General features: G+C 44.4%; 1 protein-coding gene across 4 annotated transcripts in view; it reads left to right on the top strand.

Moving 5' to 3' along the window:
* The window catches only part of CASP10 (caspase 10), a 35,887-nt gene extending 11,535 nt beyond the window's left edge, over positions 1-24,352 (top strand). For 3 of the 4 annotated variants that reach the window (XM_036420673.2, XM_036420672.2, XM_036420671.2), the window contains 5 exons: positions 129-264; positions 6,279-6,358; positions 13,098-13,206; positions 14,331-14,823; positions 21,735-24,352. In XM_036420673.2, coding sequence (XP_036276566.1) covers positions 129-264; positions 6,279-6,358; positions 13,098-13,206; positions 14,331-14,823; positions 21,735-21,894 — 978 coding nt within the window. In that variant the 3' untranslated portion in view covers positions 21,895-24,352. Of the gene's footprint in view, positions 1-128; positions 265-6,278; positions 6,359-13,097; positions 13,207-14,330; positions 14,828-21,734 lie in introns of those variants that run through there. The other variant, XM_045575431.1, reaches the window with a different exon arrangement.
* Positions 24,353-24,739: the final 387 nt, after the last annotated feature.

The following is a 24,739-nucleotide window of genomic DNA, read 5'->3' as shown; positions in this document are numbered from 1 at the left end:
CTGGGATAAACAACCTACCTTATTCATCAATGCAAAACCTGATGCCTCGTGGCCATGTAGGCAGTGTTCAGTGTATGAACAGATAATCGATAGGCAAGTAAATGTGACTTCATTGATTCTCTTTGCAGACCTCGCTAAGTTTCCTGGGACATCTGGAGAAACAAGCTAAAATAGATGCAGATGATCTGACGTTGCTGGAGGATCTCTGCAAAAATGTCTTACCTCATCTTGTGAGAAAGACAGACAAATATAAAAAAGAGAAAGGTAACTAACGTATGCTTCCTTGCTTGCATCAGACCATGGGAATTCTTCAATGATCTGGTCACGTATGATGTTATCAGTCTGATAATATTCTCTGGGAAAGCCAGAACTCTCCTGAGCTCATTCATTCAACTCATTGATTGAGTGCACACTTTGTGCTCAACACAGGTTTAGAAGCTCCACTTGGGAACTTGAATTCTAGTGAGAGAAAGTAGTTTTAGACAAATATCTTCTTATTCTTATGTGGCAGTGAGAGTATAGGAAGTCAATTAGAACGAAATAACAAAAAGGGAGGCAGGACAGCACAAAGCTTATGCTATGGAGTCAGAATGCCAGGGCACCATTTATTAGTGGTGCAGTGGCCCCTTCCTTACCATTTTTACACCTCACTTTCCCTATCTATAAAATGGGGTAATGATAGTACTCACCTCATGGTTTTTCTTGAAGATATGAGTTTTATTGTATTTTAATTAATTTATTCATTGCTAATCCTCATCTGAGAATATTTTTCCCATTGATTTTTAGAGAGAGTGAGGGAGGGGGAGAGACAGAGATAGAAACATTGATGTGAGAGAGACACATTGATTGTTTGCCTCCCACATGTGCCCCTACCAGCGCCAGAGGTCAAGCTTGTAAGCCAAATACTAACCCTTGATGGGGAATCAAACCCGGGACCCTTCAGTCCAAGGGCTGACACTCTATCCACTGAGCCAAACCTGCTAGGACTTGAAGCTATGCATTTTATAGTTCCTATGTAACACGTGTCTGGCACAGAATAAAGCATTCAATACATGTTGCTATGTATATGTTTGTCAGAGAGGAGAGTCATGAAATTGTTCCTATGGTACTCTCAGAAATCACTCTCAGAGAAGAAATATATTATTCTACCTTTCTGTTTTGTAAAGGTAGGATTGCTTTGGTATAGAGGTAATAGCACAGGGCAGAAATCAAACCTGGCTGCCTCACCATATATCGACTTGTGAAAATTTGTGTTTCTCTGAGTCTATTTCTCCACTGTTAAACAAGAGCTACAGATAAAAACTCATGAGTATATGAAGGAAGGCTTTATGCCACACCCATGTTTACTTCGGTGAGTCAATCTAGTGTGCAAATTTCTGTGGTTGAAAATGAAAGTAGCCAAAAGGAAACACCTCTCTAAGAATTCTCTAAATACAAAATGAACTTTGGAACAAAATATATTGTTGTTAAATTGATAAACTCTCAAATTACAACTACACCAATGGATGAATGTGTAATTTAAGTAAAAGTTAGGAAGAAAAAAATACAGGTCTTCTAACCAGCAGGGTATCAAGAGGAAATAAAAAGCAGGAAGTGGATATCGAAAGTATATTTGAAATCCTCGTCTGAACTCTGACCACTGAGGTTTTGTTTTCCAATCACATTGCCATTTTCCTGTTATGTACCTGACACGAGGTAAACACAGGGCCGATGGCAGAACTCTAGTTTAAAAAAAATTTTATTGATTTTTTTTTTTTTTTTTTTTTTTTTTTTTACAGAGAGGAAGGGAGAGGGATAGAGAGTTAGAAACATTGATGAGAGAGAAACATTGATCAGCTGCCTACTGCACACCTCCTATTGGGGATGTGCTCACAACCAAGGTGCATGCCCTTGACCGGAATCGAACCTGGCACTTTTCAGTCTGCAGGCCCATGCTTTATCCACAGAGCCAAACCAGGTAGGGCCAGAACTCTAGTTTTTATGTAGTAAGTGCCTCCATGAGTCTGGAGGACTGAGCTTTAGATAAGAGGAATTCTAATTTTGACCCCACAAGCTACCTGCTGTGTGGTCTCCTTTGGGTGTTGAAAGAAAAACTTGCATTTTCTTCTACTAGCCCACCAGCACCCCGGGAACCCCTCTGACCCCAGATGTGTGGGGTTTTCCAGACCCAACGATTCTCTGTGGACACAAACTGTGTGTCCTTCATTTAACTCAATTTTGACACGAACCAGAGTCAGCGCAGACCCTAATGCCATTCGCCAAGATCTCAGGCCCCCAAGACTGCACCCCCACTTCAGATGCCAATTATGATACAGGGAGGGGGTCCCCAGAGTACGCACAGCATCTGTCCGATTTGGGTACAAGCCGGTGGGTCTCAGGATCCCCTCCTCAGGCTCAATAATTGGCTTGAATGGCTCCAGGACTCTGGAAACCCCATTCCTGCTCGGTTACTGCTTTATTATGAAAAGGAACAGCGACGCGGAAGAGACACCTAGGTTGAGGCGGGGGGAGGACCACGGCGCGCCCAGGTCTCCAGGCAGTTCACCCTCCCACACCTCTGTGTGTTCACCAGCCCGGAAGCGCTCTCCCTTCAGTGAGATCATGGACCGTACGGTTCATTCGGCCTCTGACCCCTCTCTCCCTCCTCGAGGTCTGAGGGTAAGTTCCTCCAGTCCCATGATAGATTCTCCTGCAACCGGCCCCATCCTGAGGCTCTCCAGGAGCCCCTATCACCAGTCATCTCCTAGTACATGACATTGCTTATAAAGTAGGATGTCACCCCTGAGTGTCAAAGGAACAGATTTCATTAACAAGACATGGACATTCACACACACACACACACAAACACACACACACACACACACACACACACACACACACACACACGAAGGCAGCTGTCATGGGAGTACTGAGCAGTGCAGAGGGTTTCCCACTTGTTTTGGCTTAATTTATTGGAAATGTCCAGAATTTGCGACAGGTCAAGCCATGGTTCTTCTGAGCCTTGATTGGGCTGCTTAGCTTCACTCTCTTAATGATCAAACAGATTGGCTTAACTGCTACAGCTGGACAACTCTTAGTATTTTTCTCTCTGGTTTCAAAATATTTGGTGAAAGTTTGACCTAGAGCAGTGGTCGGCAAACAGTGGCTCTCGAGCCACCTGCAGCTCTTTGTCCCCTTGAGTGTGGCTCTTTCACAAAATACCACGTGCAGGCACACCCGTACAGTGCGAATGAAACTTCGTGGCCCATGCACAGAATTCGGTTTTCAGCTCTCAAAAGAAATTTCAATCGTTGTACTGTTGCTATTTGGCTCTGTTGACTAATGAGTTTGCTGACCACTGTACTAAGCATATAAAAGACATATCAGTGATTCCAAGGATTTTGGGAGCAGACAGCAAATGTATATTTATTATTAGATTATACGTATCAATTAACATTTTAATAGTGACTTTCTACAGCCTAAGAGTTGGGGCTTAATTCTGCCATTTAGAATGAAGGACTAAAGGACTGAAAAGATAGCAGGTGTGTGGATTTTAGATTCCCTGTGAGTGAGTATGAACCAAAGGCCATTTGTATCTGCTTACGAACCACCAGGATAACTGCTTCAGTTTTCTTGAGTCTTGGTATGACTTAGTATTTTAAAGTTATTATAAAATATGTGTAATAATTACAATAAAATTAAATAAAAATTAAATAATGACAACAATACAGAGTATAGAAGGTAAAAGTCCCTCTCTTCTTCCTCCACTGACAACCCATATCCCAGAGATAAACACTGTTTAGAGTATATTTTTGTAGCCTTTCTTCTTTTTTTTAAATTTAATTTAATATTTTAAAATATATTTTTTATGGTTGATAGCATTACAGATATCTCCTATTTCCCTCTCTTTACTGCCCTCCTTATTACCCCTCCCCTCACCCCAGGTCTTCACCACCCTATTGCCCATGTCCATGGCTATGCATATTAGTATATAAGTTTTTTGGTTTATTGCTTCTCGTCCCCCCCCCCCACATGGAGATATGTCAGTCTGTTCCATGCCTCCATGCTTGGGGTCCTATTTTGTTGGTCATTTCAGTTTTTTCATTAGATTCCTCATGTAGCCTTCCTTCTTTATAGAGACAATTGTGTGTGTGTGTGTGCTTGTGTGTGTGTGTAAATTAGTGTATATATTTAAGTAAGATCATGCTAATCATATTCCATAATTTACTTTATTCTCACAAATATATCTGACACTTTCCCATAGCTCACTCCTACTAATGGTTCCATAGAAGTACATTTGATGTACATATCATATTTAATTACCACTTTATAAAGCTGTGGTACATTTACACAATGGAATACTATGTGGCTGTAAAACAACAACAACAACAACAACAAACACAAAAGAAAAACACCACACAGGAAATCTTACCCTCTTTGACAGCATGGATGGGCCAGGCAAGTATGATCCTAAGCCAGTCAGAGAAAGACAAATACCAGCTGATCTCACTAATATGTGGGATCTAATGAAAAAAATAAACTGATGAAGCCCTGACTGGTTTGGCTCAGTGGATAGAGCATCGGCCTTCGTACTGAAAGGTCCCAGGTTCGATTCCCATCAAGGGCATGTACCTTGGTTGTGGGTACATGCCCAGTAAGGGGTGTGCGGGAGACAGCTGATCGGTGTTTCTCTCTCACCGATGTTTCTAACTCTCTATCCCTCTCCCTTCCTCTCTGTAAAAAATCAGTAAAATGCATTTAAAAAAATAAACTGATGAACAAAATGGATACATGAAAGAGACTCGCTGGTGCCCGAGGGAGGGGGCTGGGAGTGAGTGGATACAGAGTGAAGGGATTAGCTGAAGAACATAGATGCATGGACATGGACAATAGTGTGGTGAAGGCCCAGAGAGGGGGAAGAGGATCATGTTATAAATTAGATAATCATTTCAAACATTTAAAAGTCCTACAAAATTGAGAGGTTAGAATTTCAGGTACATAATACATTTTAAAATATAGTCCCCCAATTTTCCTATTGGTTCTACCCTGTTTCCCAGAAAATAAGACAGTGTCTTATATTAATTTTTGCTCCCAAAGATGCGTTAGATCTTATTTTCAGGAGATGTCTTATTTTTCCATGCGCTTGGTCTTATTTTCGGAGGATGTCTTATTTTCGGGGAAACACGGTAGTAGGATTCCAGGAAACCTTGTCTAGATGGCAGAAACATACTGTCAGCAGGTGATGCAGAAACTTCTCTGAAAAGTACAACTTGCTTAAGAGGCCCCTGTGAAGAAATGGCCACCAGGTTCTGCTTTTGTAAAATTTGAGCCCCATTAGCCGCCAGGAGCCCTTCTTACTCCTCAATGTTCACACTTCCTTCAAAAGTAAATGGAAAATGTCACTCATTGAAGCCTTGATTTTAGCGATAGCTTCACCACCTGTCGGCAATCGGTATACCTGGCACCATTGCTGACCACTTCACACATGAGTTTCATCTTAACCTCCTGTAATTTAGCATTATAAATTGCATCTGCTTGGCAATCACTGGTATCATGCTCACCTTGTCACCAAGGCTTTTCATGGTTAAGAAATCCAGTGTCTTCAGCCCTCACTGGTTTGGCTCAGTGGATAGAGTGTTCGCTGTGGACTGATGGGTTCCAGGTTCGATTCTGGTCAAGGGCATGCACCTTGGTTGTGGGCACATCCCCAGTGAGGGGTATGCAAAAGGCAGCTGGTTGATGTTTCTCTCTCATTGATGTTTCTAACTCTCTATTCCTCTCTGTAAAAAGTCAATAAAATATATTAAAAAAGAAAAAAGAAATCAAGTGTCTTCAGAGAGTAGCCTGTTGGTGAGATGAGCCAGTGGCCCGCATGAGTCTGAGAAGGGAGGTAGTTCAAGAGACGATGCTTAATCTCCAGTTCTTCTTGGAGCAAGGCCTCAAAATGAGCATCTATGCAGTCACTGTTGGTTGGTAGGTCTCTTCTCTGTTTATCTGGTCACCAAGTCCCACTCTATTCACAATGACCAATTGTAATGGAACATTACTTTATTGGAGTTCAAATGCCTGAACTTTAGGTCTAACGTGGGAAAAATGGGAAGGTTCATGGTCTTCAAAATTAGTAATAATGTGTCAATCAGCATTGATTTCCCAATCCCAGTCTCCCCAACAAAGAGATTATTAAAACAGATCCTTGCTGAATGGATCTATTGACCAGCTGATGAGGCAAACTCTGAAAAGCAACATAGCCAGATATTGTTGAAAAACAAATAATTTCTATTTTATTTATTTTTTTGCAGAAGCTGGGCAAAAAGGAAAAGAACTACTTTCTGCTTCAGACATTAATCAAATCCGTCAAGCCTTACCAGCAGGTTCATCGGTATGTTGGTAAATGTTTAACCACCAGCTCTGCTCTCCATCCCCAGCCTCAGAGAGATAGAGATACTGATTTCCAATTACTAATAGGATATTAACTGTATTGCAGAATTTAAAAAATCTAACACTAGCTCTCACTAGCTGGCTTGAGCTGACTCCAGTTTACTACTGTCTTGTGCTGTGCCATTTGTTCTTATCTGTGGGGTTCAATCAGGGCTGGCCTCATGGGCATACAGCCTATAGTCCCATACAGCCCATGCTTTTTTTAACTGTCTTGAAATTCTTCTTTTTTAAAATATGTTTAAATTTTTTTCTTTTAATTTTAGAGAGAGAGGGAGAAGGATAGAGAGATGGAAACATTGAGAAAGAGAAACACTGATAAAAGAGAAACATCCATCCGCTGCTTCCTGCAAGCCCCCTACTGGAAATTGAGCCTTAAACCTTGGCATGTGCCCTGACTGGAAATCTAACCGTAACCTCCTGGTTCATGGGTCAATGCTCAACCACTGAGACACACCAGCCAGTTGAAATTCTTTGGTGTTTTTTTTTAAACCTCACCTGAGAATGGGTTTGCATTGTTTTTTTTTTTTTTTTTTTTTAATTAATTAATTTATTTATTTACATATTTTAATGATTTTTTTTGCCCCCCTCCCTCCCTCCCTCCCCCATATCCCCTCCCTCCCCATAGTTTTATGTCCATTGGTTGTACTTATATGCATGTATACAAGTCCTTCGGTTGATCTATTATCTCCCCCAGATCCTCCTCCCCTCCCCGCTGTAATTTGACAATCTGCTTGTTGCTTTACTGTCTCTATATCTATCTTTTGGTTCATCAGTTTATAATGCTCTTTATTATCCACAAATGAGTGAGGTCATGTGGTGTTTCTCTTTCATTGATTGGCTTATTTCACTCAGCATGATGTTCTCCAATTCCATCCAGGTTGCTGCAAATGATGAGAATTCCTTCTTCTTTATGGCAGCATAGTATTCCATTGTGTAGATGTACCATAGTTTTTGGATCCAATCATCTGCTGACGGGCACCTAGGCTGTTTCCAAATTCTGGCTATTGTAGATTGTGCTGCTATGAACATAGGGGTGCATATATCCTTTCTGATTTGCATTGGTTTTGAGAGAGAGAGAGAGAGAGAGAGAGAGAGAGAGAGAGAGAGAGAGAGAGAGAGAGAGAGAGGTATGAGCCTGGACCTCAGATCTAACCCACAACCTAGGTCTGTGCCCTGACTGGGAATTGAAATTCTTAATAATTTGTAACTATTGTTTTGCACTGGGCCCCCACAAATTATGTAGCTAGACCTCCCAGAGGACAAGAACAGAGTTTCTGTAGTGCCCAGCAACGGGAGGGTGGGGAGAGGGGGAGACATGGGATAATCTGCAATCTGTGCCTCATACATGAGCAAGACCATTGGTAGACAGGTGATATTCTTCCCCAGGCTTTGTTTCTTTCCAGCAGACTTGGGCAGTTCTACTAGTGTTTTGCCAAACTCTGTCCGCATCAGTGAAGTTAGCTTGACCTTGGAAATTTTTGTGTTTGTAATTGTGGTAAAATACAAATACCATAGAATTTATCATTTTTAACCATTTCAAAAATATTTTTTTTATTGATTTCAGAGAGAAAGGGAGTGGGAGAGAGAGACAGAGACTTCAATGATGGGAGAGAATCACCAATTGGCTGCTTCTAGGAATCAAGCCTGCATACAGGGCATGTGCCCTGACCGGAATATAACTGTGATTTCCCAGTTTGTGGATGAACCCTCAACCACTGAGCCACAGTGGCCAGGCATATCATCTTAACCGTTTTTTAAATGTACAGTTCAGTGCTGTCAAGTCCATTCACATGGTTGTGTAACCCATCTCCAGAACTCATTTTGTTTTGTAAAACTTAAACTTTGTAGCCACTAAACACTAGCTTTTCATCCCCCATTCCCACCAGCTCTTGGCAAACACCCTTCTACTCTCTGTCTCTATGAACTTGACTATTCTAGGTACCTCATATACTAGTAAATGGAGTCATACAATATTTGCCTTTTTGTGACTGGCTTATTTCATGTCATGTATAATGTCTCAACGTTCATCCACGTCAGAATTTTCTTCCTTTTAAAGGTTGAATACTCTTCCATTGTGCGTGTATCCCACATTTCGTTTATCCATTCATCCACTGATGGCGACTTGGGTTGCTTCCACCTTTTGGCTACTGTGAATGATGCTGCTATGGCCATAATACAAATATCTCTTGTAGATCCTGCTTTCAGTTCTTTTGGGTATTAACCCAGAAGTGAAATTGCTGGATCTTAGGATAATTCTGTATTTCATCTTTTGAGGAACCACCATACTGTTTTCCACAGCAGCAGCATCCTTTCTACCCATAATACACAAAAGTCCCAGTTTCCCCACGTCTTTGCCAACACTTGTTTTCTTGGTTTTTAATAGTAGCCATCGAAATGGATGTGAGGTGGCATCTCATTGTGGTTTTGATTTTCATTACTTCACTCATGATTAGTGATGTTGGGCATCCCCTTTTGTGTGCTTGTTGGCCATTTGTATATCTTCTTTGGGTAAATGGGTTGTTTTTTAAATTGGGTTATTTGTGGAATTTTTATTTTTTATTTAAAAAAAAATGTTTCCATAGCATTCCAGTCAAGATGATGGTGTAGGTAAACATGGTATTCAGAACCTCCCACAACCACATCAAAATTACAACTAAGTTACAGAACAACCATCATTCAGAATGTCTGAAAGGTAGCTGAACAGAAGTCCTGTAACTAAGGATATATAGAAGGACACTGGTAGGGAGGGTGGAGACATGGAACAGCCTGGTCTCACTCTCACGTGTGGCACTTAAAAATCGGGAGGAACATCTCAACAGTGGAGGTCCCCTCTGAAAGTACAGGAGTCCCAGCCCAACACCAGGACTCCCAGCCCAGGGTTTCAGTGCTGGGAAGACAAGTCCCCATAACTTCCAGCTGTGAAAACTAGTTGTTGAGTGAGACGAGGGGATCTGGGAGGGAGTTCCAGGCATTGTGCACAAAGGGCCCACACACTGACTTACTCAGACTCCCTTGCTCTGAGAATTCTCGCCACTGTGTCTTTGTGAACCTTCCCCTTTGGAAGAAGGGAGTTGATTCTCTTCTTGTCACCTGCCAGTGGCCTTTTCTATGGCTGAAGACTGGGCGTCTGTCCTTTTCTGCATCAAGTCACTTTGTTTTAACATTTACGTTTCAGGTTCATTGTAAGGGACACAACTCAAAACATCTACGTGGAAGAGATCCATAGGACAAGTGAGGAGAGTTGGGAGTGGCAGGGAGTTTCCATACCTTCACAGGGCACACCACCTCAATGTGTCTGCCAACCCATCAAGTCTAGATTTTCAACTCTCCTCCTAACTCTGTGACTTTCCTGCTCTTCCTCTTTCCTCAATATGAGGGAACTTGTCAAGATACACCTGGAAAGAGTAATGGTAGATGTACCTAATGCACTTTTTATAACTTGGATCAGTATGGCAGAAAGAGATATATTTTACTTATACCTAGTTATTCATTGTGACTTGGGAAAAGGTTTACAAATTAGTGGAGAATTCATTTCTTTTAAAATATATATATTTTATTGGTTTTTTTTTTTTACAGTGAGGAAGGGAGAGGGAGAGTTAGAGACATTGATGAGAGAGAAACATCAATCAGCTGCCTCCTGCAACCCCTCCCCCCCACCTGGGGATGTGCCAGACACCAACGTTCATGCCCTTGACCGGAATCGAACCTGGGACCCCTGAGTCCCCAGGCCGACGCTCTATCATTGAGCCAAACTAGTTAGGGCAAGAATTCATTTCTTATCTCAATTCTGAGGAAGCCAATGAATGCATGGATTATACCAGGCTTTTCTATGGGACGATAAAGAGGTGGTTTCCACTTTGAAAGCCTCACATAACAGGTTCTGGGGAAAGTAAGCAACCCTTCAGGATTAGGACACCCTCTGTGAGGAGGGCGGGAACCCCTGGTGGCCCTGAGGCACCAAGGCCAGCCGTGACAGAGCAGAATGCTGAGTCTGAGGATGTCTGATATGGTGCTGCCTGCAGAGGGAGAGGGGCCAGAGGGAGGGGCTCGACAGCGGTGTGTTTATTTCCTTGAATCCTTGCCCGGAAACCATAACCTCAGGGAAATCTTTCAGACCCTGCCATTGAGAGAACCTGCTTGTGAGCAAACAGGTTATTGGTTCCACACGCTCCACTTCCCTAGGAATCTTAACTGGGAGGTCACGTAATAGGATGTCGGCGCGAATTAACCATTACTGAGTACTTGCTATGTGCCAGGCACTGTTCTAAGAGCTTTCTAGGGCTTATCTCACTTAATTCTTCAATCACATTATCACCGAGTGATGAGGAAACTGAGACTCTAGAGTAGGGGTGTCGAACTCAATCAGAGAAGGGGCCAAAATCTAAAATCCAGCCTAAATCGTGGGCCGAATGGTTTACTGAACAGTCATAAACTGTCATTGTGATGGAAACGCAGCGGAGTGCAGTGATGACAGCGTGGTGCGGGCCACATTGCAAGGCCTGGCGGGACGGATTTGGCCCGAGGGCCTTGTGTTTGACACATGTGCTCTAGAGGTCTTTCTAGACTCATTGGCAAGAAAGGAGTGGAGCTGGAGTTTGGACCCGGCAGTCTGACCCCGGAGCTTGCCCTCCGAACACCTGGCTTGGCTGTGTAGCTGCAGGAGCTCAGGCCACAGCTTCACTTCTTTGAAAAATAAACGAGTTTCTTCCAGTTTTGCAATTCTGAAGCCAGTTGAAACATGGCTTTCCTAGGACCTTACCTTCTCCAAGGTGAGGAGCAACGTGCAGGTGCCCCTCTCTGTATGACAGCAGCCTGGGTCCTTTCAGTGTGTTTTCTGGTCTGGCAGAGACTAGCCTCACTCAGCCTGAGGTGAGCACCCAGGACAGACCCTTAACCATAACAGTAGTTAATAACTGACTCACAGGCTAGGGTGGAGCTCGCCAGATTCTACGGAAATCTGGCTGGTGGGCGCAGAAAAGTTTCAAGGGACGTTTTCCTGTTTACTGTCCTATGACAACTGGCTTCCTCTTTAGGACGGGTCCCTATTCAGAGAAACCAGGGAGTTTGCAGAAACCCTTCAAAGCACTGCAATCCTCAGCCAATGCCAAAAGCATGACTAAGTAATCCCAGTACAATGGACTGATTTTTGTCTTTCCTAGATTAAGTCTCTGGGCCTTTAAAATTTTTAAATTGATTTCATTTATTCTTATTTTATTGTTGACCTTATTACAGATGTCCCCCATTTCTCACCCTTTATCTCCCACCCTCCCCCTTCCTCCCAACCCCTGCCCCACTGCAGGCCTTCAGCACACTACTGTCCTTGCCCATTGGCTGTGCATGTATGCATATGAGTTCTTTGGTTAATCTCTTCCCATCTCCCCACTTCTTCTCCTTCGTATCTGCTCAGTCTCTCTCTAGCCAGTGACAGATACATGGTGACTCGACCCAAGCAAGCTTTCTACCGGAAACATTTGATCTGATTCATGTGGTGTTGACTCTCCACCCACTTGGTGGAAGGATATCTAAGTGAGGAGATATATTTGAAGAATATAAGTATTTCTCTTTCTCGGTGACCGAGTAACCCTGGTCTCTATGGCGATGTTGGGACTATCTGGTCACAGTCTAACTTCTGAAACCAGCACAAAGGTCTGGACAGTTTCTTCGGGGCGTCTCCAACTGGGGTCTCACTGGGGTCTCACCCTTCGGGACTTTGAGGGCTCAGAGTTCTTTGTGTTCATCTTGGTTCTTCTTCCTCTTTCCGTGATCATCTCTGTCCTTCCTACCTTTCTTTATAACCTCCAGAAGGTGCTGACACTAAGGCTCTTTCAGTCACACATACTTTTTTAATTATTTCCAGAAATGGGAATTCCTTCTTTTATTGACTGATGCCACTCCTTGTCCGTTTGGATTCAAGATGTACCATGTTTTCAGGAGATCATTTTAGCCACACAGAGGCCCCGCTGATGCCAGCTCAGATAACTTGTAATCATAGGCTGTTTGAGATAGCCTTCTGAAATAATTGCATACATTTTAAAATTCCCACTGTGATAGCTACCAAAGAGATTTCTCTGCTTTAGGAGGAAACAGATCGCTCTGAATCCTACCATCTGAAAAAAATTACCATTTGTATTTCTGTTGTCTTGTTAGGTCCTTACCTTTACTTTCTTCACTTTGCTCATCCAAAAAGGAAGATGCGCCGAAACCGGTTTGGCTCAGTGGATAGAGGGCCAGCCTGCGGACTGAAGGGTCCCGGGTTCGATTCCGGTCAAGGGCATGTACCTTGGTTGCGGGCATATTTCCAATACGGGGTGTGCAAGAGGCAGCTGATCGGTGTTTCTCTCTCATCGATGTTTCTAGCTTTCTATCCCTCTCCCTTCCTCTCTGTAAAAAATCAATAAAATATATTTTTAAAAAAGGAAGATGCTTTTGCATAAAACCTGGGTTTTTCAAAGTTAAAAAAAAATACTTTGTTACTTAACACTGAGAACTGACATTTTGCAATTAAACCAGGTGAACTCTGAACTTTAGTCAGGGCCTGGCAATCGATCAATTCCAGGCCAGGCCCGGGCTCTTGAGAATGCTCTGCCTTTGGTACCGATAAATGGAGTGGTTGGTTAGAAACATTAAACTCTTAAAGTGAAGATTCTCTAATAAGTGGTTCCATCTCTTCTTCTTTCAAGGATAGAACTGTGTACAGGATGAATCGTAAACACAGAGGCTACTGTGTTGTTATCAACAACCAGAACTTTACCTCACTGTCAGAAAGAGAAGGGACTAAAAAAGACGCTGGTAAGACAGGCTGTAATAGTATGCTACAGGGTGGGGAGCTTAAAATCACTTTCCACTTTCATATTTCCTTTCTGTAATTACTAATCTTCCATTTAATGTAAGGGTGATATTATAAATGTTTCAAAGCCTCCTATATACCCCTAGTGTTTTAGTCCATCCAAACAACCGAGACTGGGTGGCTCATAGACAACCAACCTGTATTTCTCATGGTTCTGAAGGCTGGACCGTCTAAGATCAAGGCTATGGGGTTTCAGTGTCTGGTGAGAGTCTTCTTCCTACATGGCTATCTGCCCGCTGTAACCTCACTTGGGGTTTCTTTTTTTTCTTTAAATATATTTTATTGATTTTTTTTTTTTTTTTTTTTTTTTACCACAGAGGAAGGGAGAGGGATAGAGTTAGAAACGTCAATGAGAGAGAAACACCGATCAGCTGCCTCCTGCACACCCCACACTGGGAATGTGCTTGTAACCAAGGTACATGCCCTTGACTGGAATCGAACCTGGGACCTTTCAGTCTGCAGGCTGACGCTCTATCCATTGAGCCAAACTGGCCAGGGCTCACTTGGGGTTTCTTTATGGGCTCAACCCTCGTGGCCTAAGCATGTGTCAAAGGCCCCATTTTCCAATACCCACACCTTGAGGGTTAGGATTTCAACATGTGAATTTTGGGGAGGCACAAACTTTTAGACCATAGCACCTGGGGTGCCAGCCACCTGCTTACAGAGTGAAAGGGGCCCCTGACCACATATGATTCCGTGATGTGGGGGTGAGCATGCTGGGTCAGTATGAGAAAACCTGTGTTTGAGCTCTGGCTCCACCACTAAGTGCGATTTGTGACCATGGGAGAGTCACAGAGCCCCAGCTCCCTCACCCGTGAAGTAGAATGGACTCTGTCCTCTCCTCACTCGCAGGGCCATTGTGATAGCACTGTGGGTGCTATAAAAGCCAGGTTAACCATAAAATTTTATTGTTATGAAAGTAAAACATAAGCCAAAGTTTCAGGATATTTGCTGTGAAATTTATATAACTATTAGCATTGTTTGGCCCCTTTTATTTCATTTCGCTCAGTTTTTTCACTATCCATCCTCGCCCACCTTTTTTTTTTTTTTTTTTTTTTTTAAACAGAGTGCCTGAAGCATGTGTTTCAGTGGCTTGGATTCAACGTAGATATACGGGATGATGTAACTAAAGAATGCCTGGAGGAAGTTCTACAAAAATATCAGCGTCATCCAGACCATGCCAACGGAGACTGCTTTGTGTTCTGTGTTCTGACCCATGGGAAATTTGGAGCTATCTACTCTTCAGATGATGCCCTCATTCCTATTCGGGAGATCATGTCTCACTTCACAGCCAAGCAGTGCCCCGGTCTGGTTGACAAACCCAAACTCTTTTTCATCCAGGCCTGTCAGGGCAAGGAGATACAATCTTCTGTATGTATTGAAGCAGATGCTATAAATCCTGAATTAATAGAGCCTCCCCTTGAGGACAGTGTCCCAAATGAAGCAGACTTCCTTCTTGGCCTGTCCACTGTCCCTGGCTACGTATCTTTTCGTCACAGGAGAGAAGGGAGCTGGTATATTCAATCTCTGTATAACCATTTGAAGGACTTGGTCCCAAGGTAAGAGTTTCACATTGTTCTATCTATCATCTATCTATCTATCTATCCATCCATCCATCCATCCATCCATCCATCTATTCACCTATCCGTCCATCCATCCAACATATCTTTATTGAGCACCAACATATAACTGGAAAGGAAGATATGGAATAAAGAAAAAGATACTGTCCTTGGCCCGCAAGCTGCTCACAGTAGATGAGGAAGAGATCCCCCTGTTGTAGATATATACGTAAAGCACAGGTGTTATGGTACCTCACGCAGATTTGGAGGACCAGGGGAAACATCTAGCTGGGGTGAAAGACATGCTGAGCAGAGGGGGCCTTTCATTTGCTCCTTCCTTTATTAATTTACTAGTCACGCATATTCAGTGAGTGCCTATGTGCTGCTGCCTTTGGGCCATAGGCTGGTCTCCTGCCTTGGCTCTGACAACTTTCTTTCTGTCTCTGCCACATGCTCCTTACCTGGTGTCCTGGCAGTGGGCCTTCACCAAGGTTCTGCCCTGGACCACCTCCTCCGCTGTCACACGTGTCAAACACAAGGCCCGCGGGCCAAATCCGTCCCGCCAGGCCTTGCAATGTGGCCCGCAGCGCGCTGTCATCACTGCACTCCGCTGCCTTTCCATCACAATGACAGTTTATGACTGTTCAGTAAACCATTCGGCCCGCGATTTAGGCTGGATTTTAGATTTTGGCCCCTTCTCTGATTGAGTTCGACACCCCTACTCTAGAGCCTCTCTGGGAATTTTCCGTGATCCCGGAGGCCACTGGCATCTCCATGGAAATGCCTCCCAAGTTGCCATCTCTGAGTCCTGCCACCTCTGAAGTGTAGCTTCATCCAAGTTTATGTCCTCAGCGCCTGGCATCGTATCTGACATACGGTTGAGCTTGGTAACTATCTGCTGCACCAATGAATGAGTGACCCAGTCAAGGTCACTCTGAAGGTCATTCTTACACATTTTCACAGGCTGCCAGACCCCCTACCTTTGTGTTGCCCTTGACCTCACATCCCGTATGAACATCCTGAATTCATCCGCTCAGCCCGCTGCGAGCTAGGAGCCCCTACTCCCCAGTCCCCCATCTGTAGAGATGGCCACAGTGTTCTTCTGGGGACTTAAGACAGCGAACCGGGTTGGAGCCTTGAGTGACCTCAGCTTTTCTCTCTTTTTACCAACCTCTCCATCCCCACCATAGCCACCAGAGGCCAAAGTGCTAGGGCTTCAGAGCCGAGGGGATACTGTGTGCCTGCTAGACTGGGACTGAGCTAGGGGCTGGGAGATGTCTGGGAATCAGAGACAAACATCTCTTCTCCAGGGTGTGAGAGGGCGGGCAGGGGGCGGGCGGCACTGGCACTAGCGATGGACACCCATGAGGACCATGATTCCTCCGCCGAGGATGCAGGCGGATCCAACCACGACCCCCAGCTTGAGCCCGGAGTTTCTCTTCCTGAGCAAGAAATGAAAGCCCTGGGAGAAGATGGAGAGGAACTTTTCAAAATGCGGGCAAAGCTGTTCCTTCAGAGAACAGTCTCCCAGCTTGGAAGGAAGGAGGCAGCGGCACGCCAGGCTCCCAAAGGGGAAGGAACAGGGACCATCCACCTCACCAGGAGGGACAAGACCTTGGAGGTGACGCCCAGCACCTTCTCCTGGCGATGGAGCTGAGCCAGCGCGGGCGGGACCGCCGGCTGGAGCGCCCTCCCCGCCTTTGCGCCTTTGCAGCTTCCTCGATGCTGAACACGCACAGAAATCCAAGACAAAGCTTGGAGAATGCAGGAAAGAGAGCGAAGAGAGAGGAAAGAGAGGAGGATTGGGCCAAAATGACAATGCCACAGTGCGAGAAAGTGGCTGAAAAGCTAAGCTCTCCTGGAGGAGACCCAGGAGAAAGCTGAGGAGAAGCAATAAGTCCGCTGCCCTTGTTGTCTGTTCCTTTTTCCTTTTTAAAAAAATTTCCCTGCCCCTTCTTTTCGGTTTGTTTTTAATCCGTTTTGTTTTTACAAGGGGGCTTTTTTTATTTGATTTTATTTATTTATTTTTAAATCTTCATTGTTCATATTATTACAAATGTTCCTAATTCCCCCCCCCCCTTCATTGCTCCCCTCCACCAGGTTCCCACCCCACCCTCTGCCCTTTCCCCACCCCCTATTGTCCTCATCCATAGGTGCACAGTTTATGTTCAGTCTCTTCCCACACCCCCACTCCCCTCTTCCCCAAGAATTGTCCCCTTCCATACCTCTGATTCTATTATATTCACTAGTTAATATTGTTCATCAGATTTTTTTTTTAATTCTCTTGGTTTTTAGATTCACTTGTTGATAGTTACGTATTTGTTGTTCATAATTTTTATCTTTATTTACTTTCTCTTCTGAAAGAACCCCCTTCAGCAATTCATATAATTCTGGTTTGGCGGTGATGAACTCCTTTAGCTTTTTTTATTTGTGAAGCTCTTTATCTGGCCTTCAATTCTGAGTGATAGCTTTGCTGGATAGATTATTTTTGGCTGTAGGTTCTTGCTATTCATCACCTTGAATATTTCTTGCCATTCCCGTCTGGCCTGCATTGTGTCTGTTGAGAAATCAGCTGACAATCATATGGATGCTCCTTTATAGGTAACTACCTGCTTTTCTCTTGCTTCTTTTAATATTCTCTCTTTGTCTTTTGCTCTTGGAATTTTAATTATGATGTGTGTTGGTGTGGTCCTCTTTGGATTCCTTTTGTTTGGGGTTCTGTGCGCTTCCTGGACTTGTAAGTCTAATTCTTTCACCAGGTGGGGGAAGTTTTCTGTCACTAATTTCTTCCAGTATGTTTTTGGTATCTTGTTCTCTCTCTTCTTCTAGGACCCCATAGTTCTGATATTGGTTCGCTTGAAGTTGTCCCAGAGTTTCTTACATTATCTTCAACTTTCTGGATTCTCTTATCTTCTTGCTTCTGTGGAGGAGTGTTCTCTGGCTCTTTATGTTCCAAATCTTTGACTTGATTCTTGTGATCTTCCATTCTGTTTTTAGGACTCTGTATAATATTTTTTATTTCAGACAATGTATTCTTTTTTTTTTTTTAATATATTTTATTGATTTTTTACAGAGTGGAGGAGAGAGGGATAGAAAGCTAGAAACGTCGATGAGAGAGAAACATCGGCCAGCTGCCTCTTGCACACCCCCTACTGGGGATGTGCCCGCAACCAATGTACATGCCCTTGACTGGAATCAAACCTGGGACCTTTCAGTCCACAGACCGATGCTCTACCACTGAGCCAAACCGGTTTCAGCAAGACAATGTATTCTTTATTTCTTGTTGATCCCTTATTATTTATAGTTGATCCCTTTTCATATCCTCATAGGTCTCATTTATTTTATTGGCCTTTTCTAGGAAATTCTTGAAAAACCTTATAATCGTGGTTTTGAATGCTATATCCAGTCACTTTTTGTCCTCCATTTCTTTTGTTTGTGATCTGTTTCCTTGTCTCGGCATTTTCGCAGCATCCCTGAGTTGGTAGCCTTAAAAGTCTCTGTTTTCAGCTTGGATGGGGTGGAGTTTCAGGGTGGAGCCTACAAGCTTGGCTTTCCTCAGCCCCACCCTATGAGGCTCCTGAGTCTCAGTGTTCCTCAGTGTCCTTCGGTATTCGCTGCAAGCACCTCTGAGAGAAAGGTGCCCTCGAGTTTTGCCCGCTACCAAACAGTCTAGGCTCTCCCCCCATGAGCCTGGAACTGGGGTTCAGTTCAGTTGGAAGTGGAGTTGGAAGTGGGATTCAGAGCAGTCTGGAGCTTTTGTCTCCTTTCCGCCAGGGCAATCAGCGGCACAGTCAACCGTCGTTCTCTGCGCGCAATGTGCGCGCCTCCCGGACTTCCTCTCGCCGCTCCCCTGGGTTTCCGCCTTACAGCCCAGGTTCCCTCTGTATGAGCCTGGGTCCCCAGGGTCTGGCCTAGAACCGGGGTTCAATGCAGTCGGCACTGGAGCTCAGCACAGTCTGGAGCTTTTGTCTCCTTACCCCAGGGCAATCTAGCAGCAGAGTCAACAATCTGTCCTCTGCGTGCAGTGTGCGTGCCTCCAGGGGCTCTGCCTTTCGCCGCTCCCCTGAGATTTCATCTTACAGCCCAGGATACCTCTGTATGAGCCTGGGTCCCCAGGGTTTGGCTTAGAACTGGGGTTCACTGCTGTCGAATCTGGGGTTCAGCACAGTCTGGAGCTTTTATCTTCTTCCTGATAGGGAACACCCGCCAGGCACTCGGCCACCCCTCCTCTCCCCACACGCGCAGCATGTCTCCATACCTTAGGCTTTTACAGCTCCTCTGATTTTCCTTCTGGTTTTCTCTTTCCTTCTCGTTGTAGAATTTCCAGTCAGTCGACTTTCCTGTAGTTCTGGGTAATGTCCATTTTGTATTTTAGTTGTATTTTATTGAAATTGTTGCAGCCATCTTGGATCCCCGCTACAAGGGACTTTTTAATTTTTTTTAAATATATATATTTTTTATTGATTTCAGAGAGGAAGGAAGAGGGGAGAGAGATAGATAGAAACATCAATGATGAATGAGAATCATTAATTGGCTGCCTCCTGCACGCTCCCTACTAGGGAGTGAGCTGGCAACTCCAGGCATGTGCCCTTAGCAGAATCAAACCTGGGACTCTTCAGCCCACAGGCTGACGCTCTACCCACTGAGCCAAACCAGCTAGGACTACAATGGACTGAATTCCAACATTCAGGTGTTTCGGTGTTTTTGAAGTTTTTTTCCCCTGTTGAAGATGACCAGAAAACCATCCCCTAGCCATGAAAATGTACTGTGCTTTCTCTTCCAATGGGGAAACACTGATTTATAGTCAGCAGCCATAGGGAAAAAACAACTATTCTAAACCTTAAAAAACAACTCTTCTCCATGTAGCTTACAGTCCAGTAAGAGGCAGACATATAATAAAACTGTAAGTAAATGAGTACTTAAATGAATAAGATAATTTTAGGAAGTGATGCCTGCTACGAAGACAGCAAAACAGGATCATGATATTGGGCCTGGGGGTGGGGGCAAGGAGCGGCTTGAGAAGACTCTTTGGGAGAGGTGATCGTGCGAGTGGCTGAGTGATGGGGAGTCAGCCACAGGAAGATTTCAGGAGAGAGAGAGAACAGCTAGTGTGATCAGGATGGAAGGACTTAGAATCAGACAGGGCTTACATTCCCATCTGAAAAATAACATCGATGCCCTGGCTGGTTTGGCTCAGTAGATAGAGCATCCACCTACACTGAAGGATCCCAGGTACAATTCCTGTCAAGGGCTCGTACCTTGGTTGCAGGCTCCTCCCTGGCCGGGGCCCTGGTCAGGATGCATGCAGGAGTCAACCAATCGATGTGTTGCTGTCACATCGATGTTTCTCTCTGTCTTTTCCTCTCTCTTCCACTCTCCCTAAAAATCAATGGGAAAATTTCCTCAGGTGAGGATTAAAAAAATAATAATGAAAATTAACGATGATGATGAGAAGTAGCAGTAATGCTAATCATACCAACAACGATGGTCAAGCCGAACTCGGTTTGGCTCAGTGGTAGAGCATCGGTCTGCGGACTGAAAGGTCCCGGCTTTGATTCCTGTCAAGGGCATGTGCATTTGTTGCGGGCACATCCCCGGTAGGGGGTGTGCAGGAGGCAGCTGGTCGATGTTTCTCTCTCATCGACATTTCTAGCTTTCTATCCTTCTCCCTTCCTCTCTGTAAAAAAAAAAAAAAAAAAAAATCAATTAAAAAACAACAACAATGATGGCCAGTGGAATATTGTAGCCGGTGTTCTAAGTGCTTTACATAAAATACCTGATTTCATTCCCATGGCAGTCCCTACAATGAGTCCTATTATGGTCTTCATTTTAGAGGTAAGAAAACGGAAGCATAGGAAAGTAAGTAACCTGCCCAAGGCCACGTGACCCATGAGTGATAGAACGATGATTCAAACTTGAGTCTGTCTGAAGGGCCTATGCATTGCTTCTGATGATGTGTTGCCCGCCCTGCCAGCCCAGGTTCAAGTGTTCTCCCCTCTAGGGACCCTTCTCTTCTCCCAGCCTGGAGTTCTGGCTTTCTCCTTCAAACTTTAAGCAGAACTTTGACCTTTTCAGATGGTGTTGATCACATTCTGCCTTGTATTATGCATTTTGTGTGTACATGTTTTATGCCTGCATTTTAAGTCTTTTAGATCAAGAATTATATCACATTTATCTCTGAATCCATCTCCAAACCAAGAACAGAGAGGACATTATTAATACCAGGCTCTCTTTCTCCACCTCTATCACCTGCCTATCTATTCTTTCCATCTCTCTATGGCCCATCTATCTATTTATCATCTATTTATCAGCTTGAAGGAAGAACATGGAAAAATAATTATATGTAAAATTCCTTTGTGGAATAAGTACATTAAAATGCAAGCTGTAATTTTTATAATGTCCTTAAACACTGAATGTAGAATTGAAAATTTAATATAATTTAGAATTTCTTTTTCAATTTCGGAGGTATTTCTTTTCTTTTTTTTTGTTTGTTAATCCTCACTCGAGGACACTTTTCCATTGATTTTTAGGGAGCATGGAAGAAAGAGGGAAAGATAGAGAGAAACATTGATGTGAGAGCAACACGTTGATTGGTGGTCTCTTGCACGAGCCCTGACCAGGGCCTGGGCCGAGGAGGAGCCTGCAACCAACGTTTGTGCCCTTGACTGGAATCGAACCCTGGCCACTTTGGTCCACAGGCTTACACTATCCACTGAGCCAAACCAGCCTGGGCCGGAAGTATTTCTTTATTGTTAGCAGGATCCCGGGTAGAATCTGGATCTGTTGGGCTAGGAAGGAGCCACATGTTTTATGGTCTTATTTCTTTTTTGTTTTGTTATGGTCTTATTTCTAAGATCCGGTACCTGATTTCTGTCTCCTGATTGAAAATATGTTTTCTTCTCTGCCTGCAGAGGTGAAGATATCTTATCCATCCTCACTGCTGTCAATAATGATGTGGGCCGACGAGGACCGAAGAAACAAATCCCTCAACCTGTCTTCACACTGCGTAAAAAAGTCATCTTCCCTGTGCCCCCGCAAGAACTCCCAGAGAGAGTTCCCACTGACTCTTAGACTGGAAAGGAATCTTGTTTCCCAACTTCCCACCCAGCGTAGGAATCAGTGACAGATGGTGAGCTGGCCTTCGTCTATCATTCTAGCAACAAGGAATGTTCTACTTTCTGACACAGTTCTACTTTCTGTGCTTCCCCCCCCCCCCCCCCTAACAAATCTAAATACTACCAGACTTTTTTCTTTGTAACGATTGATGCCTTGGATTATATTCTTGCCTTTTGCTCTGTACCCTGAGGAAAAAAAGCAATTGGCTTTCGTTTGTGTAGCTGTGAAGGGAAAGAAGGAAGGAGGAACATTTTAAGGTTCCCTTTCGCTCTAGGGACCAATGTTCTTAGATTTCCCCTCTACCTGACCACTCCTTGTTATAAGGGGCCACTCCCTGTGTCCCCCTCCCCATGGCCCTGTTTTGGACATTGGCCCATGATGAGAGCACAAGATCACGGTTTCCAACCCTCCTCTGCTCTTCCCTTCCCAAAGCTTTCCTTCTACACACCTCCCGAGGGGCACCTTGGGTTTACAGCCACGCCCGCCTCCTGCATCTCTGTCCCGGAAGGTGCTGCTGCAGGAGCGGGGCCCGCTCTAGGAAATGACAGCTGAGTGTACACGAGACTCACGTGCAGCTACTCCGGGAGCAGGAACTTTACAGCCTGATGCTACTTCCCTGTCAGCCAGAACCTTGCAGAGGCTGGTGACAGAACACTCAACTCAGACGGAGGATAGCAACAGGTTTATTGCCTCTGCCACTTGCAAACGTGAATGCATGATGCTGACTTCCGGTGAGGCCTGCATCGGGACTCTGCAGTACAGCCTGAGTCTCCGGGCCTGGGCCCTCAGGGTTGGCAGCTGTGCCCACAGGCTCGCTCGGCTCCTCCAGCCACAGGAAGAGGAGAGGAGCAGCTTGGGGGACCCACCCTGCTCACAGGGATTGCTGCCCCCTCCTTGGCCAGAGAGGTGTCTGGCTATGCCTGCGGAGAGGTGGCTCTGTATGGCAGCCTTGGTGCTTCTAAAATGAATGTTTGTGAACTCTGTTTTCAATTTTGAGAGGGATTTCTCTTTTTTAATTCTTGGAAAGAGAGAGATGGGAAGTGCTTCGGTTAAGACCTTCGTTTATAGATGAGGAAGCTGTGGTCTAAGGAGGCAGGGCAATGTGCTGCTGCCTCCCAGCCGGTTACTGGTTACGTGACTCCATTTCCTGCGTAAGTGAGCTGAGCAGCCCTGGGACACAGCGGGGCTTTCTGAACGGCCCCTCGGATACATGCCCTCCCTCCCAGAGTTTTGTGTCGATTGGTTGTACTTATATGCATGTATACAAGTCCTCCGGTTGATCTCTTATCTCCCCCAAAGCTAGTTTTTTGAGCCTTATCTATAAATTAGAGAAAATGTTATCTGTGGGGAGGTCACGTAACCAGTAACCAGCTGGGCGGCAGCAGCACATTGCCCTGCCTCCTTAGACCGCACCTTCCTCATCCATAAACTCACATACATACAGGGTGGGGTAAAAGTAGGTTGACAATTGTAAACCTTTTGCCCCATCCTGTATATATTCTTAGGTTTAATGGCTATTTATTTAGTTACCTATTTAATTATATAGATAGCTAAATAGAGACACCTGTATGCAATGTGCTGCTGTGCATATAAGGCCTTTAGATGCAGAGTCTTTTGGTAGGAATGTAAATGAAAATAGCAGAATCTGAGTTCCTTTGCATCTAATTCCAGCTACTTGTAGCTGCAAATCAACACTAGCAATACCTACTGCCATCCTCTGAGTGAAGAGCTGGCTCTTCCCTCACTGGCTCACCATGCCCTGCAGCAACCAGGCCAGCTCCTGACTCTGAGTCAGATAGACAAAACACTGCTGATGAAGTCTCCCTCATTGGAAACATTTGGGGTTCACCCTGTGGGACTACTTCAGGGACTTATCTTGGTGATGGGCAGGTATGATATCAAGGGGATTCCCCCTTAGTAATACAATATCTCCCGGCCAATGATTAGGTTATTTAAACATATAAGCAACTGGTGCATTGTGGGTACTGGCCAATCAGGGAATAGACTCTGACCAGTATAATCCAGTGGTAAATGCTGCTGAATTACACCCCTTTACCAATGATCAAGTCTCCACTAAGGCCAATCAAATTAGAAGTTTAGCTCATTTTAGAGATAACTTTTGTGCCATTTCTACCTTACAAAGTCTTCCAGGTCTGATGCTGTCTGAGTGATTTAGTCAAGCTGTTCTCAGCCTGGAATTCTTGGGTCCACAGGTGTTTGTGGCTTCCTTCTACGGGGTCTTTCAGTCCTCCACCATCATTTTAAATGTTGTCATTCCTTTTTGGTGATAATGAAAAAAACATTAATAGAAGTGCATCCTGGCTCTTCTGTATGACCACTTTATATGCATTTGAGTTCTGCTACACAAACTCTGTGCTCACATCCTGATGTTTATCAAAGGGTTGAACTTTTTTAAAAATTAAATTAATTGGGATGACATTGGTTAATAAAATTATATAGGTCTCAAGTGAACACGGCTATGATACATGATTTGTATATTGCATTGTGTGCCCATACATTGAACTTTTTAATGTAGCATGGATGAGGGTCCTCGGCTGGAGGCCCTCGGATTTATTGTCTGGTGCCCGTGGTTAATCTATTTGAAACCTGCTGCAATCCATCCTCTCACCCATGACAGGGTTGCCCATCCTCCACCATCCTTCACCTCTCACTCTTCTAGCAGTGGGGACTCACATCACATGCAGTCATGGATTTGGGAGCTTACAAGAATTCTAGAAACCCTGTGGTCCAGCCTTCCGAGTGTTGGGTGACTTGTTGAATTCTCACAGCTGTTAGTGAA

The sequence above is a fragment of the Pipistrellus kuhlii genome, unplaced genomic scaffold, assembly GCF_014108245.1.
Source record: "Pipistrellus kuhlii isolate mPipKuh1 unplaced genomic scaffold, mPipKuh1.p scaffold_m20_p_7, whole genome shotgun sequence".
NCBI lineage: Eukaryota > Metazoa > Chordata > Mammalia > Chiroptera > Vespertilionidae > Pipistrellus > Pipistrellus kuhlii.
The sequence above is the reverse complement of the archived record's forward strand: the minus strand, read 5'-3'. Positions and strand labels throughout refer to the sequence as shown.